The sequence below is a fragment of the Hyla sarda genome, unplaced genomic scaffold (genome assembly GCF_029499605.1).
Source record: "Hyla sarda isolate aHylSar1 unplaced genomic scaffold, aHylSar1.hap1 scaffold_385, whole genome shotgun sequence".
NCBI classification, from domain to species: domain Eukaryota; kingdom Metazoa; phylum Chordata; class Amphibia; order Anura; family Hylidae; genus Hyla; species Hyla sarda.
In genome coordinates, this window is record NW_026610404.1 from 158,619 (window position 1) to 182,316 (window position 23,698).

Consider the following 23,698-nt stretch of genomic DNA (forward strand, 5'->3'; position numbering starts at 1 on the left):
GGGGGGGGGGGGGGCGTGGCCTAACACCTAAATGACACAGGGCATCTTGGGCGCATGAGACGTACCTGTATGCCCCAAGTCCCGCTGCGGCTATGACACGAGTGCATAGCCGCAGCGGGACTCGGGGCAAACACGTACGGTGTTCCCAGGCCCTGTTAAATAACAGCCGGATATTTCCTCTCGGTTTTACCTCTCTTCTCTTGGCTGGGCCGGACCTCGCCTGTCGGGGAGCAGAGAAGGAGGTGATAGGGGATAAGTTTTTCACCACTGGACTACCCCTTTAATAAAAGTGAGCCTTGCCCCCTATAAAAAAAAAAAATTTAATCTTATAAATTAACCTAATTTGTATTGCCAGGTGCGTAAATGTCTTGGTCTTAAAAATATTATGTTAATAACCCCGACAGTGAATGACGTAAACATAAAAAAAAATCAAAGTCCAAAAATATGGATTTTTATCAGAAAAAAATGTAAAAGTATAAAAAAAAATAAAATAAAACAGAACTAAAATGGTACCAATAAAAACTACAGATCACGGCGCAAAAAATAAGCCCTCATATGTCCCCGTGTACGGAAAAATGTTATATAAAAACTTTTTATTTAAAAAAAAATGGGCAGAGCAATGCAGTTTCAGTTTTCGCCAAGCACAGCCTAAATTTTCGGTTTCGGACCAAAATTTCCCTTTCGGTGCATCCCTAATACATACAGTAACAGAATATTACATATAGTAAATACAGCAAGAGAACCAAAAACATTAAATATAGTAGATACAGTAACCGAACATTACATACAGTGGATATAGCAACAGAACCAAGAATATTACATATAGTAGATACAGTAACAGAACATTCCATACAGTGAATACAGCAAAAGAGCTAGGTACACTACGCTATATACAGTAACAGAACCAAGATTACATGTAGCAGATACAGAACCAAGAACATTACATGTAGCAGATACAGAACCAAGAACATTACATGTAGCAGATACATAACCAAGAACATTACATACAGTGGATACAGCAACAGAGCCAGGTACTCTACGCTATTTACAGTAACAGAAAAAACAATTTCTTTTCGTTAATGGCCATTTCATATCATTGACGTTTATTTCTAGAAATCGTTCCTTTTCCAAGTGACGGTGACAGATGACAACTTGATCCTCATCTCCTTGGAGGAGTCAGATGTGACGTCTTCATCCTCGGTGTATGTTGTGAAAATCACCGGGGAATCTAAGAACTACTTCTTCCAGTTTGAAGAGTTTAACAGCTCACTGCCGAATCCTTTGGTTTTCAATGCCAGTTACCATGGACTTTATTACATAATCACATTAATGGTGATAAATGCCAACCTGGCTTCAAGACCAGCAAGATCAGTGACTGTTCTTACCAGTAAGTATATCTGGCAAAGATCCCATCTGGAGAAACAGCTAAAGAAGGTCTCCAACCCTCTGCCAATTCTGTGCTCTGGTATAGGGTATTGTAGCAATCCATATGGAGGGGGATACTACTAGTTTGATAGTGGAAACCATCAGAGCCTATTACTGTTATGTCCAAAGGAGATGTGACCACCTATGACCACTAGAAGTTATTCTTGGTTGTGTCTTGCAGAACCGCTTCCGGTCAGCCGGGTTGTTATCCATGACTATAAACCCTCACCAGAAACGGGAGTCGTATTCGAGGTTTATTATCCTGAAAAATTCAACGTCTTCACGAGAGTCAACATCAGCTACTGGGAAGGGAGAAACTTCCGCACAATGTTGTACAAAGGTAAGGAGCTCTAGTAACGATGACGGTGATAATGGTAACAATGATGGTGATAGTAACAGTAACACTAAGAATCATTTCATTAATAACATGAGCAAACTTTTCGGCCGCTTCGCTGAACGTCGGATCAGACTGAATTTGTTTGAGACTAACCAGCAATAACCCTAAAACTCATGTCAGAGTTATGGCCACATGTATGTCAATGGGGAAATGGATGCAAACTGCCGCACCCACAGCTTTTTATAAACACTGCACTAGAGGATATTTATACTTTTTAAAAGCATAAATATCCAGAGAAACAGTAAGTGCATTATCTTTCTATCGTTTACTGACATATGGCATTATACCTCCTTATTCTATAGAGCAATGCAGAGATACATGTAAAGCTACAGCGCTGGATAGTTAAACAAACATACTGCCGATGTTACCGTAAGCTTGGAGGGAGAGGGTGACTACGGATGCTACCGGCTCTGCAGTTGTCTCTGATATTAGGGTTAAAGGCTACAGACATGGTAGCTGTAATGGGTTAAAAAGTGTTTAGTAGCAGACCTACAACATAGGCAAATAACCACTAGATGTCACCACATGAAGGCCCAGTAATACACTAACTGGAGTCACACAGCACCATGATTTTTTAAGTTTTTTACCACCTAGTTGAGAACAACGTGTTTGTTAAAGTGATATAAAACCCTTGTTTTCAGATCGTCCCTCACAACAGCACCACATGAGATTGCCCCCTATCTGCATAGGAACAGGAAGCACGAGAGGTTAAAAGGCCCTTCCCTCATACCCCCTCAGTGTTTCCTGTTCCTATGGAGCAGGGGTGCAGAGAGGTCTATACCTGTTACTCCTGCAGACTGTGTATGGTGGAGCTCAGACGGGGTCCCATCGGCCTACCTCTCTTCTTTCCCATACCGGGTCGTGGCCTGTTCCTTAGGCGCCTCTCTGGTCCACTGCGGTCCTCCGGGAGTTTATGCTGGGGACCTAGTTCACTTGGCCGGCCTTGGGTCCCCTGGTTCCCCTGGCTGCTTCCGGGTTCAGCCGGTAGGAACGTTGCGCGTGCGACGAGGCATGCGCGTACGACGCGGCATGCACGTACATCCTCTGTGATTGGCTGGAGACCGGAAGTCCAAATATGTTGCCAAATTCAAACCCTGGGACATATAAGGGAGCCCAGGTCTATCCAACATCCTCTGGATCACCGTGGATAGTTTGGTCTCTGCCTGCTCTGCATCTCTGGAGCACACAGGACCCAGCAACCCAGTAAGTAGCTGACCCACTGGGGGTTCACTTACTTTCTTTTTGGGAGGGAAATTATGTTTATAATTCCCTATTCTTATGGGTTCCCTTCTCTCCTTTCAGGGAGACAAGGAGGCCCGAAGAAATCTAAGGATAAAGAACCTAAAGTTAAACAGAAGAAATGTGGGGTTTGTGCTCTTAGGGTACGTTCCCACGTGGCGTATTTTGCTGCGTATTTGCTGCGTATTTGGTGCTGCGTATTTTCCTACCCATTGACTTCAACAGAGAAAATAAAATACGCAGCAGCAAATACGCAGCAAATACGCCGTGTGGGAATGTACCCTTATACTGCATGAAGGATATAATAGGCCCTTATGTAAAGCCTGTATGGATAAGATAATTCAGTGGAAATCACCGTCTTTTTTGGAGAAACTTCATTCTATTATAAAATCTGAAGTTCAAACTTCTGTTGCTGCGGCTCTGCCTAAAGCTCAGATTATTGATCAATCTCCACCGGTTGATCCCTCGCAGATTTCGGATCTTCTTTCATTTTCGGATCCTCCTCCTTTTAAAAAGACTGAAAACCACTGTGTTTGTAAATTCTGACTCAGATTCTGAAGTAGATATCGTTTCTTTGGGTTTCAATTCTCAAGAGGAAGGTGAAGTTATTGAGCCCAGTTATTGTACCCAGAGGAATAAGAGATATTATTTCTCCTCTCAGGACATTCTGGTTAATGCTGTCAGAAATGCTATTCCTGAAACCGCAGAACCCACTTCTATCCAAGATCTCATGTTTGCGGGATTGAGAGCTAAACAGGTTTTCACTGTTCATGACACTATTAAGGATCTTATTCTTGAGGAATGGAAAAAACCTGAGAAAAGACTTTTACTTTCCAAGAAATTCCATTCCCGATTTCTGTTTTAATGAGGAGGATACGAAGTTATGGAACGAAATTCCACAAATTGACGTACAAGTATCTAAAGTGGTTAAGAAGACTTCTTTACCATTTGCGGATAGCTCTCAACTAAAAGATCCATTAGATCGGAAGATGGACGGATTGTTAAAGGAGAACTCCAGAATATAAAAATTGGCCCCCATACTGGCGGCAGTTAAAAAATAAAGATGTACATACCTTCCACCACTCCCCCGGGGCCTCCGGTCTCCGCCGCGATCCTCTTCCTAATTGCTGGTGGTCGGCGAGTCATACTGCGCTCAGCCAATCACCAGTCCCGACTCGTCCGGCGATAGGCTGAGTGGCAGTGTGACGTTTTCGGCCCCGGCAGCAGGTGGCGGTGTAGTGAAGAATTGTGTGTCTTGAAGCGTTCTCACACTGCCAGTCAGCCTATCGCTGGCCGAGTCGGGACTTCACTGCGGCCGGTGACTGGCTGAGTGCAGTATGACTCTCCGACCACCAGGAAGAGGATCACAGTGGAGACCGGAGCCGGTTACCGGAGGCCCCGGGGGAGCAGAGGAAGGTATGTACATCTTTATTTTTTTACTTCCGGCAGTATGGGGGGCAATTTTTATATTCTGGAGTTCTCCTTTAAGGAAATTGTGGGACTCTTGCTCTGCTCAGATTAACCCCAATGTGGCAGCTACTACCTAGACGATCTACTGATTACTGCCAATTCTTATCACCTCCTCTTTCTGCATTTCCAGCGGACAGTGTCATGCCTACAAAACTTAGGCTGGATAATACATTTCCAGAAGTCGGATCTTTCTCCCTTCAGACCCAAGAGATTTTTCGGCATGATCCTGAATTCAGAGGTACAAAAGACCTTTCTTCCAGTAGAAAAAGTATCCTCTATTCAACAGAAGATAAAGGAGATAATGCAGAAGAAAACTGTTACCTTCAGGAAAGCCATGTCCCTGCTGGGGTCCATAACTTCCTGCATATTAGCTGTACCCTGGTGTCAGAGTCATCCCAGAACTCTTCAGTCACAAATACTGGAGACCTACGATCACTCTCAGTTCTCCCTAGGGAACAAGATGAAGGTTCCTCTTCTTGTAAAGAAATCCCTAAAGTGGTGGCCGAAGAAAGGAAAATCTTGTTGGGTTACCATGGATCTCTCATCCATCTATCTCCATAACAACAAATGCCAGTCTGTGGGGCTCAGGAGCTATGGTGGAAGAACTCCAACTTCAGGGTTCCTGGTCTAAAGAAACTCGAACCTGTTCTTTGAATTATTGAGAGTTAAAAGCAATATTCAAAGCCTTAAAAGCTTCAAAAAATCTAGTGGGGGCCTTCATGTAAAGGTCTATTCGGACAACACTACAGCAGGGGCCTTTATCGACCATCAGGGCAGAACAAGACACACACCCCTGAAGATTCTAGCAGAGAAAATATTAATTTGTGCAGAACAAATGTGTTATCCCTTTCTGCAGCACATCTGAAGGGAATAGACAACCCAGCAGTCGATTTTTCTTTTTTTTTTTTAAGTCACCATGTTTTGGATCCAGGGGAATGATCCTGAATGCTCAAGTTTTTATCTCCCTGACTCAAAGCTGTGGCCTTCCTGCGATAGACCTATTTGTCTCTCAGAAGAATTGCAGAGTTCATCAATTCTTTTCTCTCAACCCAAGAGAAACCCCGGAAGCTGTGGACGCTCTTCAAAAAGTATGGTCCTTCAATCTTGCATACGCATTTCCGCCAATTCCTCTAATCATGAGAGCTCTTCAGAAGGAGAGAGTAGGAAGAGGAAAATTCATCTTCATAGCCCCGATGTGGCCGAAGAGAAGCTGGTTCAGTACAGAACTTGCCATAGTGGAGCCCATTCTTATTCCTCAGAGGGACAATCTATTGTGTCAAGACCCTCTATTCCACAAATCTCCACAGATCTAAAGAATCTCCAGCTGTCAACAGGGACATTGAGAGGCTTTTGCTGGAACAAAAGGGTCTCTCTAAGAAAGTGGTTGACACCTTCCTAAAAAAGTGAAAAGGATTCTACATCCTCCGTGTATCTTAAACAATGGAGAGAATTTTTATCATGGTGTGGTTCCTCCAGGCCTATATTACATTCCCTGCAGGATGGTTTTGATTTAGGTTTATCTTAGTTTTTTCTATGTCAGCATTGCTGAACACAAATGGGTCAAAAGTTTTTTTATTTTATTTTTTTCAGCAGTATCCAGAATAAGACTGAAAATATCTAATCTTACTTCCCCTTGGGATTTGAACCTTGTATTATCATCTCTAACTAAGTCCCTTTTTGAGCCTTTATCAGAATCAGCTATCAAGTTTCTTACCTGGAAAACAGTTTTTCTAGTGGCAATAACATCTGCCAGACGAGTACGTGAAATCGAAGCCTTGTCTATTGATTACCCTTACCTTACAGTGCTTGATGATAAGATCATTTGAAAGCTCAATCCTGCCTTTCTTCCAAATGTCGTGTCTAATTTTCATAGATCTCAGGACATAATTCTTCCCTCTTTCTGTGACAATCCCAAGAACAAAAAGCAGGAAGAATTCCATAAACTGGATGTCAGGAGAGTAGGCTTACATTATCTGGAGACTACTAAGACCTGGAGGAAAGACTCTAACCTGTTTGTTCAACAAAAAGGACCAAATAGAGGGAATAAATCCTAAAAAAACTCCTACTTCCAGATGGCTCAAATCGGCAATCAGTCATTCTTATACTGCTGTTCCAGTCGGCATTAAAGCTCATTCCACTAAGGCGGTTTTAGTCTCCTGGACCAAGAGAGCTTCGGCCTCTCTGGAACAGACATGCAGAGCGGCTACATGGTGTTCTCCACACACCTTCTACAAGCATTATAAGCTGGATGTGGCCTCTTCTCAGGTCCTTGGGTTTGGCCGAGAGGTGCTGCAGGCCGTGGTCCCTCCCTCAATCTACATTTATCTGGTATGTCTCATGTGGTGCTGTCCTGAGGGACGATCTGAAAAGTGGGAATTATGACTTACCCATAATTCAGTTTTCATGAGTCCATCATGACAGCACCTATTTATTCCCACCCTTATTTTATATATGTATTCGTATATATATATATATATATATATATATATATATATATATATATTTAATAACTGCTCTGAGGGGGTATGAAGGGAGGGGCCTTTAACCTCTCTTGTGCTTCCTGTTCCTATGCAGATAGGGGGCAATATCATGTAGTGCTGTCGTGATGGACACATGAAAACTGAATTATCGATAAGTCATAATTCCAACTTTTCACAGCTTCTCCCCTGAGGATACCATAACGGTCACACTGGCAACAACGCCAATTTTACCCTGACAGAACAAATGCAGCACAAAGTGTACACAGCTTTGGTTAGTGTAGGTGAAGGCTCCTGGGATGTTCTGCTCACACAGTTTTACTAAGACTAGACAGCTTAAAAATTGCCCCAAATTTTTTAAGTGACTTACACTTTGTGCTTATGGATAGTTATGGACAATTTTTTATTTTTTTATTTATTTTTTTACACACTATTGCCCAAGTTTATGCCCCACCCTTGTTTGTCAGTTAAAAAAAATTGCAAGAAAAGACACATTCAATATGAATATTCCCTCACAGATGCTCTGCCTAAAATGGCCACTGCAGCTGCTCTTCTGGTGCCTTTGATCCGTCCCTATACTGCCTCCTGATTGGCTGGCTAGAAGCTTTAAGATGCCATTTTACCAGGTTTAACCGGTTTCCGTTCACTCATCTCTAGTAATAACAACAAATAAATATAGCAATACTACTACAAATAATAAAAGCAATAAGGCCAACAAATACCCTAATAACAATAGTAACACTAATACAAATAATAAAAACTAAAAGGCTATACATAAGGCCTACAAATTTCCTAATAACAATAATACTACAAATAATAAACAATATGGCCAACAAATACCCTAATAACAATAATAGCAATGCTCGCAATAATCCAACCTGCGAATTAGATCCAGTGTGCAGCTCCACCAGCATTTCCCCCCCCCCCACACACACACACACACACACACACACATTCACACTACACACACAGTGTCCGCTCATTGAGTGTGAGTGGGAATAGATATTACTGGGAGCCCCAGACCTATTCAGGGAACCAAAAAATGTTTTTCTCTATTTTGAAACAGATTTTTTCAAGGGTAAAACTGTGTTCAATCACTGGCTGCCGGGAACCTGCTACCGTGATGTTACCTTCCAGCTGGTGTCGGAAGCCTCCTTCAATAAGAGCACCTTAGTGGAGAGCAGCGGAATCGGGCACACGCCACAGCAGCACAGGACCGGTGAGTGGCCAGAATTTCCCAAAAAAACTTCACAAATATCCCCGGTAAGACCCCTGTGACACCAACACCAGATTCCCCATCTATGTGCCCTCTGAGTTATCCCACTGCACGATGCCAAAGAAGACCTATGGGGGCCCAGTAGACCATGGAGGAAGCAGCTTTTGGCGAGTCCTGGCCAGGCCTGGGTTGTGGGACGCAGCACAGGTTCAGGTACATATTAAGCAGTTTTTCTTTTGTCTTAAGGTCCTTACCCACCAAGGAACATCTCCATACAGATTTTGCTGCTGAACCAGAGCCAGGTTGAGGATTTGCCTCGTGGTGTCTTTCCTTCTGGAACAGCTGGATATGATCCCTTGCCAGAGAAGGCGGACATGTTGGAGGATCAGTTTGAGAGCTCAGCCGCCATCTCATCCTATAACTGGAGCGACTATAAACCCTCGAACATTGTGACCACGTCAAAGCCCTACTGGTGGGTAAACCAAAGTGTGACCCCCGACAGTGACGGTTTCGTGAATGAAATCCCCCTCAACTATGGCAATCAGACCCTCCTGATCTCCTCCTCTGATGACACCCACGACCAGCCAGCTCCTCCCACATTCAGGCTCCTAGTCAACTGGTTCCCTCCAAAGCCCCCGACCGCCTTTGATGGTTTTAACATCTACATCCAGAGAGATGGTACGTATGAACGCCTGACCGCCATGACTTCTGTCTCACACAGAGAATAGGACTTATTTGGCTTTCGGTTGTTTACAACTAAAAATAATTTCAGATTTTCCTGAATGTGAACATGTCCTTATGGTGCCAGCTTTTATATAAAAATCCCATTGAATATCTTCACCATGTGCAGCAGCCAAAAAATCTCAGGATCATCACATCCGCACTGCACATATGTTCTGATACTAGGTACAGAAGAATATAAAATAAATATATATATATATATTTATAAAAAAATATATATACACACACACACACACACACACACATATATATATATATATATATATATATATATATATATATATATACACACACAGTGGGATCAAAAGTTTTGGCACCCCAGGTAAAAAATTGTATTAATGTGCATAAAGAAGCCAAGGAAAGATGGAAAAATCTCCCAAAGGCTTCAAATTACAGATTAGACCAATCCATGACACTGGCAGGTCTCAGCTTTGCAAGGGGTCAGTGCATGCTATAAATTCTGCAGGGTGCCCAAACTTTTGCAGATGCCATTTTTTCATTTTCTATTATTTTGAAAGTGTAAATGATGAAAATAAAATCTAGCTTTTGTTTTCATCATTTACACTTTCAAAATAACAGAAAATGAAAAAATGGCATCTGCAAAAGTTTGGGCACCCTGCAGAATTTATAGCATGCACTGCCCCCTTGCAAAGCTGAGTCCTGCCAGTGTCATGGATTGTTCTCAATCATCATCTGGGAAGACCAGGTGATGTCAATCTCAAAGGTTTTAAATGCCCAGACTCATCTGACCTTGCCCCAACAATCAGCACCATGGGTTCTTCTAAGCAGTTGTCAAGAAATTTGAAACTGAAAATAGTTGACGCTCACAAAGCTGGAGAAGGCTATAAGAAGATAGCAAAACGTTTTCAGATGTCAATATCCTCTGTTCGGAATGTAATTAAGAAATGGCAGTCATCAGGAACAGTGGAAGTTAAAGCAAGATCTGGAAGACCAAGGAAAATATCAGACAGAACAGCTTGCAGGATTGTGAGAAAAACGATTCAAAACCCACGTTTGACTGCACAATCCCTCCAGAAAGATCTGGCAGACACTGGAGTTGTGGTTCACTATTCCACTATAAAGAGATACTTGTACAAATATGGTCTTCATGGAAGAGTCATCAGAAGAAAACCTCTTCTACGTCCTCACCACAAAAATCAGCGTTTGAACTTTGCAAATGAACATATCGACAAGCCTGATGCATTTTGGAAACAAGTTCTGAGGACCGATGAGGTTAGAATTTAACTTTTTGGCCGGAATGAGCAAAGGTACGTTTGGAGAAGAAGGGACAGAATTTAATGAAAAGAACCTCTGTCCAACTGTTAAGCATGGGGGTGGATCAATCATGCTTTGGGGTTGTATTGCATCCAGTGGCACAGGGAATATCTCATGAGTAGAAGGAAAAATGGATTCAATAAAATTTCAGCAAATTTTGGATGCTAACTTGATGCCATCTGTGACAAAGCTGAAGTTAAAGAGAGGATGGCTTCTACAAATGGATAATGATCCTAAACACATCTCAAAATCCACGGGGGATTACATCAAGAGGCGTAAACTGAAGGTTTTGTCATGGCCTTCACAATCTCCTGACCTTAACATAATTGAAAATCTATGGATAGACCTTAAAGGGGTATTCCAGGAAAAAACTTTTTTTTATATATCAACTGGTTCCAGAAAGTTAAACAGATTTGTAAATTACTTCTATTAAAAAATCTTAATCCTTTCAGTACTTATGAGCTTCTGAAGTTAAGGTTGTTCTTTTCTGTCTAAGTAATCTCTGATGACACGTGTCTCGGGAAACACCCAGTTTAGAAGCAAATTCCCATAGCAAACCTCTTCTAAACTGGGCGGTTCCCGAGACACGTGTCATCAGAGATTATTTAGACAGAAAAGAACAACCTAAACTTCAGAAGCTCATAAGTACTGCAAGGATTAAGATTTTTTAATAGAAGTAATTTACAAATCTGTTTAACTTTCTGGAGCCAGTTGATATATAAAAAAGGTTTTCCTGTATAACCCCTTTAAAAGAGCAGTGCGTGACAGACAGCCCAGAAATCTCAAAGAACTGGAAGACTTTTGTAAGGAAGAATGGGCAAAGATACCTCAAACAGGAATTGAAAGACTCTTGGCTGGCTACAAAAAGCGTTTACAAGCTGTGATACTTGCCATAGGGGGCAGTACAAGATATTAACTCTGCAGGGTGCACAAACTTTTGCAGACGTCATTTTTTTGTTTTCTGTTATTTTGAAAGTGTAAATGATGGAAATGAAATCTAACTTTTGGTGACATATAAGAATGTCTAATCTGTAATTTGATGCCTTTTGGAGATTTTTCCATCTTTATGCACATTAATACAAATTTTTACCTGGGGGGCCCAAACTTTTGATCCCCACTGTGTGTGTATGTATAATATATATATGTGTGTATTTTATGAAATATATACAAAGTAAAATATCTGGTAATATGGAAACAGTAAAAATATTGTTGGGTTATTCCGGGCAGGGAATCTTCCCTAAAACCTGACTGCGGTACGTAGCACTTCTCCGGTGATGGAAGACACAATAGGTTTACATTCAGGTGGTCACAATGATTTATTACTACAACACGGTACAGATACTTGGGGGGATAGTACAAATACATGGAAAGTCAGGACAAAGGATAATTCCTTTCTTCTTCGGGTTATACACTGCTCATAAAAATAAAGTGAACACTAAGATACCACATCCTAGATCTGAATGAATGAACTAATCGTATGAAATACTTTCGTCTTTACATAGTTGAATGCGCTGACAACAAAATCACCAAAAATTATCAATGGAAATCAAATGTATCAACCCATGGAGGTCTGGATATGGAGTCACACTCAAAATCAAACTACAGGCTAATCCAACTTTATGTAATGTCCTTAAAACAAGTCACAATGAGGCTCAGTAGTATGAGTGGCCTCCACGTGCCCATATGACCTCCCTACAACGCTTGGGCATGCTCCTGATGAGGTGGAGGATGGTATCCTGAGGGATGTCCTCCCAGACCTGGACTAAAGCATCCACCAACTCCTGGACAGTCTGTGGTGGATGGAGCGATACATCCCAGATGTGCTCAATTGGATTCAGGGGAACGGGCATAGTCCATAGCATCAATGCCTTCCTCTTGTAGGAACTGCTGACACACTCCAGCCACATGAGGTCTAGCATTGTCTTGTATTAGGAGGAACCCAGGGCCAACTGCACCAGCATATGGTCTCACAAGGGGTCTGAGGATCTCATCTCGGTACCTAATGGCAGTCAGGCTACCTCTAGCAAGCACATGGAGGACTGTGCGGCCCCCAAAGAAATGCCACCCCACACCATTACTGAACCACCGCCAAACCTGTTATGCTGGAGGATGTTGCAGGCTGCAGAACATTTTCCACGGCGTCTCCAGACTCATGTCATGTCTGTCACATGTGCTCAGTGTGAACCTGCTTTCATCTGTGAAGAGCACCGGGCGCCAGTGGCGAATTTGCCAATCATGGTGTTCTCTGGCAAATGCCAAACGTCCTGTACGGTGTTGGGCTGTGAGCACAACCCCCACCTGTGGACGTCGGGCCCTCAGACCACCCTAATGGAGTCTGTTTCTGACCGTTTGAGTGGACACATGCACATTTGTGTCCTGCTGGAGATCATTTTTGCAGGGCTCTGGCAGTGCTCCTCCTGCTCCTCCTTGCACAAAGGTGGAGGTAGCAGTCCTGCTGCTGGGTTGTTGCCCTCCTACGTCCTCCTCCACGTCTCCTGATGTACTGGCCTGTCTTCTGGTAGCGCCTCCATGCTCTGGACACTATGCTGACAGACACAGCAAACCTTCTTCTCACAGGTCGCATTGATGTGCCATCCTGTATGAGCTGCACTACCTGAGCCACTTGTGTGGGTTGTAGACTCCGTCTCATGCTACCACTAGAGTGAAAGCACCGCCAGCATTCAAAAGTGACCAAAACATCATCCAGGAAGCATAGGAACTGAGAAGTGGTCTGTGGTCACCACCTGCAGAACCACTCCTTTATTGGGGGTGTCTTGCTAATTGCCTATAATTTCCACCTGTTGTCTGTTCCATGTGAAATTGATTGTCAATCAGTGTTCTTCCTGAGTGGACAGTGGGATTTCACACAAGTGTCATTTACTTGGAGTCACATTGTGTTGTTTAACCTCTTAAGGACGCACCTGTATGCCTTGCGCCCGGTCCCAGTGTTTAAAACGGGGTCACGTCGTGACCCCGAATCACACCGGGTCGATCCCGCGTTGAAAAACGAAAGTAAAGCTTCCCGGCAGCTCAGTCGGGCTGATCGGGACTATCGCAATAAAATCGCGATGTCCCGATCAGCTAGGATGCGAGCGGAGGTCCCCTTACCTTGCTCCGTCGCGTCCGATCGGTGTTTGATTGCTCCAAGCCTGAGTTACAGGCTTGAGCAATCAACCCCCTATTACGCTGATCCATGCAAAGCTATGGCTTTGCAGGGATCAGGGTAAAAGATCAGTGTGCAGTGTTATAGCCCCCTATGGGAGCTATAACACTGCAAAAAAAGAGTTAATAAAGGTCGTTTAACCCCTTCCCTAAGAAGTTTAAATCACCCCCCTTTTCCCATAAAAAAAAAACTGAGTAAATAAAAATAAACATATGTGGTATCGCCGCGTGCGTAAATGTCCGAACTAAAAAAATAGAAGTTAATTAAACTGCTCGATCAATGGCGTACACGCAAAAAAATTCAAAAGTCCAAAATAGCATATTTTTGGTAACTTTTTAGATCCTAAAAAGCGATTAAAAAGTACGATCAATGCAAAAATGGTACCGATAAAAACGTCAGAATGCGGTGCAAAAAAATGAGCCCTCATACCGGCCAGTACGCTGAAAAATTTAAAAATTATAGGGGTCAGAAGATGAGAATTTTAAACGTATAAATTTTCCTGCATGTAGTTATGATTTTTTCCAGAAGTGCGACAAAATCCAACCTATATAAGTAGGGGATCATTTTAACCGTATGGACCTACAGAATAAAGAGAAGGGCCCTCATTTACTATTGCAAACCCGACATGTTTTGTCGGGTTGTGTGCCAGACTAGATGGGCCAAATGGTTCTCATCTGCCGACGCACTCTATGTTTCTATGTAGATTCTGTCGCATTGCAGCAGATTTTGTCGCATTGCGCTAGAAATTCTGTCTGCGACAGATTTTGTGCCAGAATTTGCGCCAGAATTTAAAAAACCAGACTTACTCTACATTTAGCTAAGAAAACCTGAAAAAGGAGCATGTCCATCGGGGAAAGGGGGCATGGTCTCCTAAAAGGGCGTGTTCCCGACATAAAAAAAAAAAAAAAAAAAACATATTTACTAGGGTTTCCACATAAAATGTGGTGGATTTGATCTGAGGAAAACCCTAGAGATCAGAACATGTGTAAAAAAAGCAAAGTGTAGGGAAAGTGGAAAATGTAGGGAAACCTTAGTAAATACCGTGGGAAATAAATTGTAGGGAATTTAAATCCACAAAGAAACCTACACTCTTAGTAAATGAGGGCCAAGGTGTCATTGTAACCAAAAAATGCACTGCGTAGAAACGGAAGCCCCCAAAAGTTACAAAATGAAATTTTTTCTTCAATTTTTTTCGCACACTGGCCCCATTTACTAAGAGTGTTGTGTAGGTTTGTTTGTGGGATTTATTTCCCACGGTATTTACTAAGGTTTCCCTACATTTTCCACTTTCCCTACACTTTGCTTTTTTTACACATGTTCTGATCTCTAGGGTTTTCCTCAGCTCAAATCCACCACATTTTATGTGGAAACCTTATTAAATATTTTGGGTTTTTGTGAAAATGTCGGGAACACGCCCCTTTTCGGAGATCACACCTCCTTTTCCCGGTGGCTATGCCCCTTTTTCGGGTTTTCCTAGCAAAATGGTGAGTTAGTAGGGGTTTCTCAATTCTGGCGCAGACAGAATTTCTGGCGCAATGCGAAAGAATCTGGTGCACAACCCAACAAAGCATGTCGCAATAGTAAATGAGGGCCAATTAATTATTTTTCCATTTCTCTGTAAATTTTTTGGTAAAATGACTAATGTCACTGAAAAGTAGAATTGGTGGCGCAAAAAAATAAGCCATCATATGTAATTTTATGTGCAAAATTGAAAGCGTTATGATTTTCAGAAGGCGATGAGGAAAAAATGGAAATGCAAAAACGAGTCCCTAAGGGGTTAAGTGTTCCCTTTATTTTTTTTGAGCAGTCATATACTAATATGTTATACACTACACTACCCTATACTATATCACTGACTATATATTATACACTATCCTATACTATATCACTGACTATATATTATTATACACTATCCTATACTATATCACTGACTATATATTATACACTATCCTATACTATATCACTGACTATATAATATTATACCCTACACTACCCTATACTATATCACTGACTATATATTATACACTATCCTATACTATATCACTGACTATATATTATACACTACCCTATACTATATCACTGACTATATATTATACACTATCCTATACTATATCACTGACTATATATTATACACTATCCTATACTATATCACTGACTATATATTATACACTATCCTATACTATATCACTGACTATATAATATTATACACTACACTACCCTATACTATCACTGACTATATATTATACACTATCCTATACTATATCACTGACTATATATTATACACTATCCTATACTATATCACTGACTATATAATATTATACACTACACTACCCTATACTATATCACTGACTATATAATATTATACACTACACTACCCTATACTATATCACTGACTATATATTATACACTATCCTATACTATATCACTGACTATATATTATTATACACTATCCTATACTATATCACTGACTATATATTATACACTATCCTATACTATATCACTGACTATATAATATTATACCCTACACTACCCTATACTATATCACTGACTATATATTATACACTATCCTATACTATATCACTGACTATATATTATACACTACCCTATACTATATCACTGACTATATATTATACACTATCCTATACTATATCACTGACTATATATTATACACTATCCTATACTATATCACTGACTATATATTATACACTATCCTATACTATATCACTGACTATATAATATTATACACTACACTACCCTATACTATCACTGACTATATATTATACACTATCCTATACTATATCACTGACTATATATTATACACTATCCTATACTATATCACTGACTATATAATATTATACACTACACTACCCTATACTATATCACTGACTATATAATATTATACACTACACTATCCTATACTATATCACTGACTATATATTATACACTATCCTATACTATATCACTGACTATATAATATTATACACTACACTACCCTATACTATATCACTGGCTATATATTATACACTACCCTATACTATATCACTGACTATATATTATACACTATCCTATACTATATCACTGACTATATATTATACACTACACTACCCTATACTATATCACTGACTATATATTATACACTATACTATACTATATCACTGACTATATAATATTATACACTACACTATCCTATACTATATCACTGACTATATAATATTATACACTACACTATCCTATACTATATCATTGACTATATATTATACACTATCCTATACTATATCACTGACTATATAATATTATACACTACACTACCCTATACTATATCACTGACTATATATTATACACTATCCTATACTATATCACTGACTATATATTATACACTATCCTATACTATATCACTGACTATATAATATTATACACTACACTACCCTATACTATATCACTGACTATATAATATTATACACTACACTATCCTATACTATATCACTGGCTATATATTATACACTACCCTATACTATATCACTGACTATATAATATTATGCACTACACTACCCTATACTATATCACTGACTATATATTATACACTACCCTATACTATATCACTGACTATATATTATACACTATCCTATACTATATCACTGACTATATATTATACACTACACTACCCTATACTATATCACTGACTATATATTATACACTATACTATACTATATCACTGACTATATAATATTATACACTACACTACCCTATACTATATCACTGACTATATATTATACACTATCCTATACTATATCACTGACTATATATTATATACTATCCTATACTATATCACTGACTATATAATATTATACACTACACTACCCTATACTATATCACTGACTATATATTATACACTATACTATACTATATCACTGACTATATGATATTATACACTACACTACCCTATACTATATCACTGACTATATATTATACACTATCCTATACTATATCACTGACTATATATTATACACTATCCTATACTATATCACTGACTATATAATATTATACACTACACTACCCTATACTATATCACTGACTATATATTATACACTATCCTATACTATATCACTGACTATATATTATACACTATACTATACTATATCACTGACTATATAATATTATACACTACACTACCCTATACTATATCACTGACTATATAATATTATACCCTACACTACCCTATACTATATCACTGGCTATATATTATACACTATCCTATACTATATCACTGACTATATAATATTATACACTACACTACCCTATACTATATCACTTGCTATATATTATACACTATCCTATACTATATCATTGACTATATATTATACACTATCCTATACTATATCACTGACTATATAATATTATACACTACACTACCCTATACTATATCACTGACTATATAATATTATACCCTACACTACCCTATACTATATCACTGGCTATATATTATACACTATCCTATACTATATCACTGACTATATAATATTATACACTACACTACCCTATACTATATCCCTGACTATATAATATTATACCCTACACTACCCTATACTATATCACTGGCTATATATTATACACTATCCTATACTATATCACTGACTATATATTATTATACACTATCCTATACTATATCACTGACTATATATTATACACTATCCTATACTATATCACTGACTATATAATATTATACCCTACACTACCCTATACTATATCACTGACTATATATTATACACTATCCTATACTATATCACTGACTATATATTATACACTACCCTATACTATATCACTGACTATATATTATACACTATCCTATACTATATCACTGACTATATATTATACACTATCCTATACTATATCACTGACTATATATTATACACTATCCTATACTATATCACTGACTATATAATATTATACACTACACTACCCTATACTATCACTGACTATATATTATACACTATCCTATACTATATCACTGACTATATATTATACACTATCCTATACTATATCACTGACTATATAATATTATACACTACACTACCCTATACTATATCACTGACTATATAATATTATACACTACACTACCCTATACTATATCACTGACTATATATTATACACTATCCTATACTATATCACTGACTATATATTATTATACACTATCCTATACTATATCACTGACTATATATTATACACTATCCTATACTATATCACTGACTATATAATATTATACCCTACACTACCCTATACTATATCACTGACTATATATTATACACTATCCTATACTATATCACTGACTATATATTATACACTACCCTATACTATATCACTGACTATATATTATACACTATCCTATACTATATCACTGACTATATATTATACACTATCCTATACTATATCACTGACTATATATTATACACTATCCTATACTATATCACTGACTATATAATATTATACACTACACTACCCTATACTATCACTGACTATATATTATACACTATCCTATACTATATCACTGACTATATATTATACACTATCCTATACTATATCACTGACTATATAATATTATACACTACACTACCCTATACTATATCACTGACTATATAATATTATACACTACACTATCCTATACTATATCACTGACTATATATTATACACTATCCTATACTATATCACTGACTATATAATATTATACACTACACTACCCTATACTATATCACTGGCTATATATTATACACTACCCTATACTATATCACTGACTATATATTATACACTATCCTATACTATATCACTGACTATATATTATACACTACACTACCCTATACTATATCACTGACTATATATTATACACTATACTATACTATATCACTGACTATATAATATTATACACTACACTATCCTATACTATATCACTGACTATATAATATTATACACTACACTATCCTATACTATATCATTGACTATATATTATACACTATCCTATACTATATCACTGACTATATAATATTATACACTACACTACCCTATACTATATCACTGACTATATATTATACACTATCCTATACTATATCACTGACTATATATTATACACTATCCTATACTATATCACTGACTATATAATATTATACACTACACTACCCTATACTATATCACTGACTATATAATATTATACACTACACTATCCTATACTATATCACTGGCTATATATTATACACTACCCTATACTATATCACTGACTATATAATATTATGCACTACACTACCCTATACTATATCACTGACTATATATTATACACTACCCTATACTATATCACTGACTATATATTATACACTATCCTATACTATATCACTGACTATATATTATACACTACACTACCCTATACTATATCACTGACTATATATTATACACTATACTATACTATATCACTGACTATATAATATTATACACTACACTACCCTATACTATATCACTGACTATATATTATACACTATCCTATACTATATCACTGACTATATATTATATACTATCCTATACTATATCACTGACTATATAATATTATACACTACACTACCCTATACTATATCACTGACTATATATTATACACTATACTATACTATATCACTGACTATATGATATTATACACTACACTACCCTATACTATATCACTGACTATATATTATACACTATCCTATACTATATCACTGACTATATATTATACACTATCCTATACTATATCACTGACTATATAATATTATACACTACACTACCCTATACTATATCACTGACTATATATTATACACTATCCTATACTATATCACTGACTATATATTATACACTATACTATACTATATCACTGACTATATAATATTATACACTACACTACCCTATACTATATCACTGACTATATAATATTATACCCTACACTACCCTATACTATATCACTGGCTATATATTATACACTATCCTATACTATATCACTGACTATATAATATTATACACTACACTACCCTATACTATATCACTTGCTATATATTATACACTATCCTATACTATATCATTGACTATATATTATACACTATCCTATACTATATCACTGACTATATAATATTATACACTACACTACCCTATACTATATCACTGACTATATAATATTATACCCTACACTACCCTATACTATATCACTGGCTATATATTATACACTATCCTATACTATATCACTGACTATATAATATTATACACTACACTACCCTATACTATATCCCTGACTATATAATATTATACCCTACACTACCCTATACTATATCACTGGCTATATATTATACACTATCCTATACTATATCATTGACTATATATTATACACTATCCTATACTATATCACTGACTATATAATATACACTACACTACCCTATACACTATATCACTGACCATATAATATTATACACTACACTACCCTATACTATATCACTGACTTTATATTATACACTATCCTATACTATATCACTGACTATATATTATACACTATCCTATACTATATCACTGACTATATAATATTATACACTACACTACCCTATACTATATCACTGACTATATAATATTATGCACTACACTACCCTATACTATATCACTGACTATATATTATACACTACCCTATACTATATCACTGACTATATATTATACACTATCCTATACTATATCACTGACTATATATTATACACTATCCTATACTATACTATATCACTGACTATATATTATACACTATCCTATACTATACTATATCACTGACTATATAATATTATACACTACACTACCCTATACTATATCACTGACTATATATTATACACTATCCTATACTATATCACTGACTATATATTATACACTATCCTATACTATATCACTGACTATATATTATATACTATCCTATACTATATCACTGACTATATAATATTATACACTACACTACCCTATACTATATCACTGACTATATATTATACACTATACTATACTATATCACTGACTATATAATATTATACACTACACTACCCTATACTATATCACTGACTATATATTATACACTATCCTATACTATATCACTGACTATATATTATACACTATCCTATACTATATCACTGACTATATAATATTATACACTACACTACCCTATACTATATCACTGACTATATATTATACACTATCCTATACTATATCACTGACTATATATTATACATTATACTATACTATATCACTGACTATATAATATTATACACTACACTACCCTATACTATATCACTGACTATATATTATACACTATCCTATACTATATCACTGACTATATATTATACACTATCCTATACTATATCACTGACTATATAATATTATACACTACACTACCCTATACTATATCACTGACTATATATTATACACTATACTATACTATATCACTGACTATATAATATTATACACTACACTACCCTATACTATATCACTGACTATATAATATTATACCCTACACTACCCTATACTATATCACTGACTATATATTATACACTATCCTATACTATATCACTGACTATATATTATACACTATCCTATACTATATCACTGACTATATAATATTATACACTACACTATCCTATACTATATCACTGACTATATATTATACATTACACTACCCTATACTATATCACTGACTATATATTATACACTATCCTATACTATATCACTGACTATATAATATTATACCCTACACTACCCTATACTATATCACTGGCTATATATTATACACTATCCTATACTATATCACTGACTATATATTATACACTATCCTATACTATATCACTGACTATATAATATTATACACTACACTACCCTATACTATATCACTGACTATATAATATTATACCCTACACTACCCTATACTATATCACTGACTATATATTATACACTACCCTATACTATATCACTGACTATATAATATTATACCCTACACTACCCTATACTATATCACTGGCTATATATTATACACTATCCTATACTATATCACTGACTATATAATATTATACACTACACTACCCTATACTATATCACTTGCTATATATTATACACTATCCTATACTATATCATTGACTATATATTATACACTATCCTATACTATATCACTGACTATATAATATTATACACTACACTACCCTATACTATATCACTGACTATATAATATTATACACTACACTATCCTATACTATATCATTGACTATATATTATACACTATCCTATACTATATCACTGACTATATAATATACACTACACTACCCTATACACTATATCACTGACCATATAATATTATACACTACACTACCCTATACTATATCACTGACTTTATATTAAACACTATCCCATACTATATCACTGACTATATAATATTATACACTACACTACCCTATACTATATAAATGACTATATAATATTATACATTACACTACCCTATACTATATCACTGACTATATATTATACACTATCCTAAACTATACTATAACACTGACTATATAATATTATACATTACACTATCCTATACTATATCACTGACTATATAATATTATACACTACACTACCCTATACTATATCACTGACTATATAATATTATACACTACACTATCCTATACTATATCACTGACTATATATTATACACTATCCTATACTATATCACTGACTATATAATATTATACACTACACTATCCTATAATATATCACTGACTATATATTATACACTACACTATCCTATACTATATCACTGACTATATATTATACACTATCCTATACTATATCACTGACTATATATTATACACTACCCTATACCACTGACTATATAATATTATACACTACACTATCCTATACTATATCACTGACTATATATTATACACTATCCTATACTATATCACTGACTATATAATATTATACACTACACTACCCTATACTATATCACTGACTATATAATATTATACACTACACTATCCTATACTATATCACTGACTATATATTATACACTATCCTATACTATATCACTGACTATATATTATACACTATACTATACTATATCACTGACTATATAATATTATACACTACACTACCCTATACTATATCACTGACTATATAATATACACTATCCTATACTATACTATATCACTGACTATATAATATTATACACTACACTATCCTATACTATATCACTGACTATATATTATACACTATCCAATACTATATCACTGACTATATAT

General features: G+C 36.6%; 1 protein-coding gene across 1 annotated transcript in view; it reads left to right on the forward strand.

Annotated features, from left to right (window-relative positions):
* Positions 1-23,698, forward strand: part of LOC130332655 (receptor-type tyrosine-protein phosphatase O-like) — a gene marked incomplete at its 3' end in the record, with an annotated part of 168,328 nt that overhangs the window by 43,368 nt on the left and 101,262 nt on the right. The window contains 4 exon segments of the mRNA XM_056553817.1: positions 1,114-1,387; positions 1,607-1,765; positions 8,075-8,227; positions 8,471-8,902. Coding sequence (XP_056409792.1) covers positions 1,114-1,387; positions 1,607-1,765; positions 8,075-8,227; positions 8,471-8,902 — 1,018 coding nt within the window.